The sequence below is a fragment of the Phoxinus phoxinus genome (genome assembly GCF_949152265.1).
Source record: "Phoxinus phoxinus genome assembly, chromosome: 15".
NCBI lineage: Eukaryota > Metazoa > Chordata > Actinopteri > Cypriniformes > Leuciscidae > Phoxinus > Phoxinus phoxinus.
In genome coordinates this window covers 1,891,180-1,898,309 of record NC_136890.1, presented here as the reverse complement: position 1 = coordinate 1,898,309, position 7,130 = coordinate 1,891,180, and the positions used below count along the sequence as shown (strand labels likewise).

Below are 7,130 nucleotides of genomic sequence, written 5' to 3'. Positions count from 1 at the left end.
ACGCTTCAGATGTCAGAAATGATCATAATTACAACATGAGTGCATGTGGACAGCATCATAATATCATAATTACCAATAGGAAACTTTAGATGTTCTCTGCACCAGTCTTAGGGAGTTCATTTCATTCTTCACATGCATTCATTGAGCAGATGCTCTTATCCAAAGTGACGGACAAATGAGGAAATTCAACAAGCAGTTCATCTTAATAACATGAGAAGGACGGAGTAACAATACAATAGGCTGAAATCCTGAACTAATTTGATATTCCTGGTCAATTAAGTTGCGTGTAAATCTCTCCTTGTGCTACATTATCACCAACTATTGGATTCAATCTTTTGTTCAGCTCGATTTCTTTCAATCAGCACAGGTTGTACCAAAACGAAGTTCGTTTAAGTGTGGTACAGTGAAAAATTCACTCCAGCTGGTAAACACCTTTGGCTTTGAACTCCTATTGGTCGGTGTGGTGATGATGTAATAGGTGGGTGTGGCTCTGAGGCTCCGCCTTCTTTGGGGTGTACATGCTCTCAGATTAATTTCTTCTGTTCAGTGCATTGGGTCAGATGTGAGTGGAAACATGAACACACTGAAAGCTGCTTTATAGAAGAAACTAATTGAAAGCGACACTGACACTGTCTTTAATGTTTAATACTGTAAAGCTGCTTCAAAGCAATCTATTGTATAAAGTGCCGTATGAATAAATGTGACGTGCAAACATATCCACATCACCATGATCAGATGCAAAGGTATTTCAAACTTCTTTTCACTGCTAAGCGAAGAATGAGAACCGTACTTCGCTGTGAGGATGTGTAATGTCTCCGCCCCCTGCTGGACGGAGTGTGTTGTTGCACTGAAATCTGCAGGACACTCTCTGCTTTGATCAGTCCGACAGCTTCTCATTCCTTCTGTGCGCCGACCAAGCGGCAACCTTCCAGTCTCTCTCTTATATCCAACACTGAAGTGAGTTAAACTGCAGTTCATCGACTGGCCACTAGAGGCAGGCTCCAAAAGAGAGTCAATCCCATAGACCTCCATGTTAAAATGTCCAACTCTACAGCAGAAACATGTTTACAGCCGGGTGCAGAAAGTGGTTTTGGGCTATAAAGCTAACTTTGCCCTTCATGACGACTGTGACGGGGGTGATTTTTTTATAGCTCATCCGTTAAAATGATATTAAGCCTGAAAGTTCTGCATAATTAAGGGCGTGGCTACTTGAGTGACAGGTGGATTGCCGCTGATGTCACTACTAGCGTTTGTCTGCCGTCTGTTAGCGTCACGTCACCTCAGCTAATCCGCCTCGCTGCACATTTTCGGTTATCCGTGAGTGACGCGCTGCCAAGATGGCGACGGCCGGCTCCGCCCACTTAAGGCATCAAAAATGCTCTTCATAAACCAACGGGTGACGTCCCGTCCATATTTTTTGCACTCTATGGTGCCAGCACATGCTACGAGTTCATTGGCTCATTCTGCGCTTCTTTTGCCTCTGCGTTTTGCGCTTCGTCCCGCTCGTTACTTTCCGTGGGAAGCCAGGAACGAGTTTAGGGCTGTCGGTCGGCACGGTGAGCTTCGCCGCTAGCGTCGGCGCGAGCTGCCGAGACATGAAGAACGACAGCGCTTTGGACAGAAGACGTGGCCAACATCGCCATCTAGTGTTTGAGCCGGTCAGGTCGTGTATTAAAGACGAAAGGTCCTTCGGGAGGCAGTACTTCCGGACACACCGGAGCCGTTTCGGGATGAAAGTGTTGTTGTTGTTGTTCTGGAAGCTAACTAGCCTGAATCCCCGAGCGGAGCCATCGTTGCGTATCCCCATCCACAGACAGGACAGCGCAGCGTTAAACACAGGAGCCGTGATACACGACAACTCGATTGGTTTCTCCATGCATTCTTCCTCTTCCTCCTCTTCCTCTTCTTCTACAACAGCACTGAACTTATCCTTTCCTTCGCTGTTCCTCCATCTTAGATAAGCCCGATGTGCGTCAGGGCTCCAGGCGATCAGGACGAGCCCGCCGGCCTTCTGAACGGCCCGGCACTGACCGTACAGCCACGGCACGGGTCCCAGCTGAGCCAGAGAGGATTGTGGGTGGCACTGCATCCACTGCGCCAGCCGGACGTCCATACACAGCTTCCCCTGCAGGCCGGAGGCCAAACTGCACACGGCAGAGACGTGTGGCGAGCTGTTGGACGAGCACACGAGCAGCACGGGGCGGCGGTCAGCGCTACGCCACACTGAGGAGAGAGAGACATATCAGTATCCTTTCTAACACAGCATTAAAGCATTTTAAAGGTGACATTACGCCCCTTTTCACAAGATGTAATAATGATCTCTGGTGTTCCCATAATGTGTCTGTGAAATTTCAGCTCAAATATCCCCACAGATAATTTATTATAGTTTGGCAAATTTGCCCATTTTTGGGCGTGAGCAAAAACACGCCGTTTTTGTGTGTGTCTCTTTAAATGCAAATGAGCTGCAGCTCCGCCTCCGTTCAGAAGAGGGCGGAGTCTTTACGCGAGCTTACACGAGAAATCTGATTGGCTTATTTATTGATAAGCTTGCAGAGAAAGGCTCTGGCTCACTAAAACAAAGTTACTGGGTTTCACTTTTCACGTTTTCTGGCTTTTACGTCAGAATGGAGGCTCCCTATTGGTCATGTGTGTGATGCTGGCCAATAGTGAGCCTCCGTTCTGACATACAACCCAGAAGCGCAGCGCTGTTACACTACGAGGACTCATTTCGGTTCATTTTCCCAACCGACAACCCCTGATCGTTATCCGATTATTAACCGTTAACTGATAAGATTATAATATTGTATTGGCATTAAATAAAAATAAAATGAACGAGTGTCTGTGACCCGTTAAAAATACAACAAAAAAATGATCACGGGTTTATTTTAACGTGCAAACAGCAGCAGAACAGACCAACACCAGAACCTGGTCCACATGATCACGCTCCGGCAGCGTTTCTGGCAGTGACAACAGAGAAAACTGAATGAAATAATATATATAAAAAAACTAAAATAGGCCTACACTAAATATATTTTTTACACTTAAATAATTAACAAATTAAGATGACAAGAAAACACTGAATCGGGTTGAAGCTTTGACAAAAAAACAGGGTTTTCGTCAAATTAAAATAGCAGGCCTCAATCCACAGCTTGTCTAGCTCTTATTTAAACAGAAGTCACATGTCTACATGATGTGGGGTCAGTCTGGGTCTCCGGTGGCACAGATGTCCAGGGAATACAGAGATAGCGTATCGCTAGAGTGGCCGACTTCGGAAAGCGCCTTTCGTTTGCTTGTGGATGTTTGCTTCGCAAGTGCATTGTACTCGCACTACTGCTTTATTTTGACACCGCGCAGCATATCTTGCAAGTGACTTCGTCGCCTTTTCTGTCGAATGGTCCCACACAGTCGGCTACTTCTGTTCGCTTGCTTCAGTCAGCTTGCTCAGCCAAATATGTCTTTAGGCGCGTGCGGTTGCGTGTGTCGACACACCCCGTGAGCCGTGAGTTAACAAATATAGGCTATATACTATTTTTTTAACCATGCAGCAAAAAAATAAAATAATATATATATATATATATAATTTTTTTTACTTTTAAACCGTGTAACTGATAGTATTAACCGGTCAAAATGTTTACTTTCGGTTAACGGTTAAACGGTCAATATGAGCATCCCTAAGAGGAACACACAGAAGAACATCAAGAGTTTAATAAAGTCCTTATTTTTGTTTGTTTTGTGCACTAAAAGTATTCTGGTCGCTTGATAAACTGAAGGTTGAGCCGCTGGAGTCACTCAGACTATTTTAAACATCGTCTTTACTAACTTTCTGGGCCGGTGAGTTTCAATTACAACAGAAGCCTCTGGAGGAGTGAGACACTCTCAGATTTAATCACTAATATCTTCATTTGTGTCCCGAAGATGAAGGAAAGTCTGACGGGGAACAACATGAGGAGAGTCATTACTGACAGAGTTTACACTTCTGGGTGAACTAACGCTTTAACACGCTCCGGCCGCTCATTTGCAGAAAACAGAGCCTGGTGGCTCGAGAAATAGGCTCCAAGGCCTTGAAACATGTATAATCCAGAATAAACGAGGAGACGGGATGCCTGTGGCCTGACCTGATGTGCTGCTCCTGATCAGCCAGCGTGCGGTGAACACCAGAAGACACAGCAGAGTCAGCAGAGCCAGAGACGCGCCGATCACGAGACCCCAGCGCCTGTGTGTGACTGAGAACGACAGCGGAGCGTTAATGTCAGGTGTGCACCGGTCACGATGAGTGTGTGTACTAGGGCTGCACAATACATAGACATATCGCAAATATATATTTTTATATACATATCTCAAAAGCTTGCAATAACTGGGGTCATGAACTAAAGACAGAGAAAATCACTCACTGCTGTTTGCTGAATAACTTCTGCAGCTTTAATAAGAATATCAGTATATACATCGTACGGGTCAAAATTATACATTTTTCTCTTATGCCAAAAATCATTAGGATATTAAGATCATGTTCCATGTTTTCTCGTCACAAAACGAATGTGAAACATGTATGTAGGTTATATCATTTTAAATATATTTTAAAGATAATTTAAGTTAATTTTACACACTTTAAGCATTATCGTATCGCATATCGCATATCACATTTTTCTTTAATATGTTTTTTAACTTTTTCTTCAGCCCTAGTTTATACTTACAGTCAGGGCAGATTATTCTTCTCCCATGAAGATCCAAGCGCCACACCTGCAGACACACACACACACACACACACACACACACACACACACACACACACACACACACACACAGGAATATTAGAATATTGTTTACCACATACTGCACAATTTACACTACTGCTATTTTGCATTTATATTTTCACTTCTGGTTTGTTTAGACTGACTCGGGGTATAACAATATAGCGCAATACAAAAATGCAACGATCTATATGGTGTATAGTTCACCTAAAATAAAAATTACTGTGTGAGAAAAAAAAAAGAAGTTTTAGTGTCTGTTCTACATTAAACTACAGTGGTCAACATTTGAAGTGGATCAAAAAAGGTCATCAAAGTTTGACAAGAACGGGTATTGTTCAAAATTCATGTATAACTTTGATTTTTACTTGATTTGACTACTATATATAATGTTGAATATAATGTATAATAATGCAATGGGGGAATATTTGTGTGTCCTGATGCCAGATGTCTGATGTTACCAGTATAAAGTGGCCGACATTATTTTAAATATAGTCAGTGACCGAGAGCAAGATATTCATCTACAATAATTCAGTGTTTCCAGCTTCAGAATCATGAATATTGTTACTCTGGTGTCTCTATTGTCCATGAAGCCCATTCATTTACACACACAATGAAATATCAAATTTAGCATTTTAATCAACAGTTAATTTTTTGTTATCCTTTTACCATATGTCTTATAATAATATAATAGTCCAGTATGGTGATACGTATGGAGTCGTGACACGAGGGTCTCGCTACACCGCTAGTGCAGACGTCAGTACGAGTGTGTGTAGTGTAGTGATGAACAGTGTAATGCATCACCTGCACACACAGTCCTGATGAGAGGAAGGGGAAGCGCAGGCTCAGCTCGGCGGCGCCACCGTCCTGCGGACACCAGTATTACAGGAGTGAGGACTATACAGGTCAGGTTATATACATGTATACTGGGTTATATACACTACCAGTCAAACACTTTGAACGGTAAGTCTTCTGCTCATCAATGCTGTATTTATTTGATTAAAAAAATAAACAAAACTGTATTATTGTTAAATATTATGACAATTTAAAATAACTTTTCTATTTTAATAAAATGTCATTTATTCCTGTGATCAAAGCTGAATTTTCAGTCTTCAGTGTCACATGATCCTTCAGAAATCATTCTAATATGATGATTTTATGGTTATTATCAATGTTGAAAACAGTCGTGTACATTTTTTCAGGTTTTTTGATGAACAGAAAGTTCAAAAGAACAGCATTTTTCTGAAATAGAATCATTTGTAACATTATAAATGTCTTTACTGTCACTTTTGATCAATTTAATTCATCCTTGATTAATAAAAGTATTGATCGCTGGTGTTTCTGACGTCACACACTACCTTGTAACCAATCAGATCAACGTGTGATCGTCCACCAGTGGATCTCTGAGTGAGTGAGTGAGTGAGTGAGTGGAGGCGGGGCTCATTTGCATATTCATAGAACCGTGCATACTAAATGAGGCAAGGGTGTCGAGTTACATTCAAGATATTTTAAGACATGAAGACATTTATTTCAAGGAAAAAACACTTAAATATATAATTTTGGTGATCAAAGATGAGTTTTAAGTGATAAAATTATTGACTACAGGCAATTTTTGAAAATATATAATTTGTATAAAATGACTGCCGTGCACACGCAAGTAACGTCTTTGCTCAAAGAAAGCGCAGGACAGGAAGACTCGCACTGACCAGCTGACGTGAGACGACGTCTCCTCGAGATGCACACGAGTCTTCATCTCGGACGCAGAGCTGAGCAGCAAACGAAGCGTTGATGTCAGACGTCAGGCGCACATGCAGATGCAGAGATCCAGGCACGACCGACACACTCCACTCAGATCGGCTCTCTGAGGAACACACACACACACACACACACCACAGTCAGACATGAGGACAGCAGACACACACACACACATCACAGTCAGACATGAGGAACATCAGCACACACACACACACACACACACACACACACACACACACACACGCCACAGTCAGACATGAGGACAGCAGACACACACACACACACACACCACAGTCAGACATGAGGACAGCAGACACACACACACACATCACAGTCAGACATGAGGAACATCAGCACACACACACACACACACACACACACACACACACACACACACACACGCCACAGTCAGACATGAGGACAGCAGACACACACACACACACACCACAGTCAGACATGAGGACAGCAGACACACACACACACACACACCACAGTCAGACATGAGGAACATCAGCACACACACACACACACACACACACGCCACAGTCAGACATGAGGACAGCAGACACACACACACACACACACACACACACACACACACACACACACACGCCACAGTCAGACATGAGG

General features: G+C 43.0%; 1 protein-coding gene across 1 annotated transcript in view; it reads right to left on the bottom strand.

The window, feature by feature from the left end:
* Positions 1-326: 326 nt before the first annotated feature.
* Positions 327-7,130, bottom strand: part of LOC307011782 (interleukin-17 receptor E) — a 47,250-nt gene continuing 40,446 nt past the window's right edge. The window contains exons 11-15 of the mRNA XM_079637794.1: positions 6,452-6,606; positions 5,550-5,612; positions 4,692-4,737; positions 4,116-4,223; positions 327-2,223 (exon numbers count right to left, since the gene is read on the bottom strand). Of these exons, the coding sequence (XP_079493920.1) occupies positions 1,451-2,223; positions 4,116-4,223; positions 4,692-4,737; positions 5,550-5,612; positions 6,452-6,606 (1,145 nt within the window). The 3' untranslated portion in view covers positions 327-1,450. The remainder of the gene's footprint in view (positions 2,224-4,115; positions 4,224-4,691; positions 4,738-5,549; positions 5,613-6,451; positions 6,607-7,130) is intronic.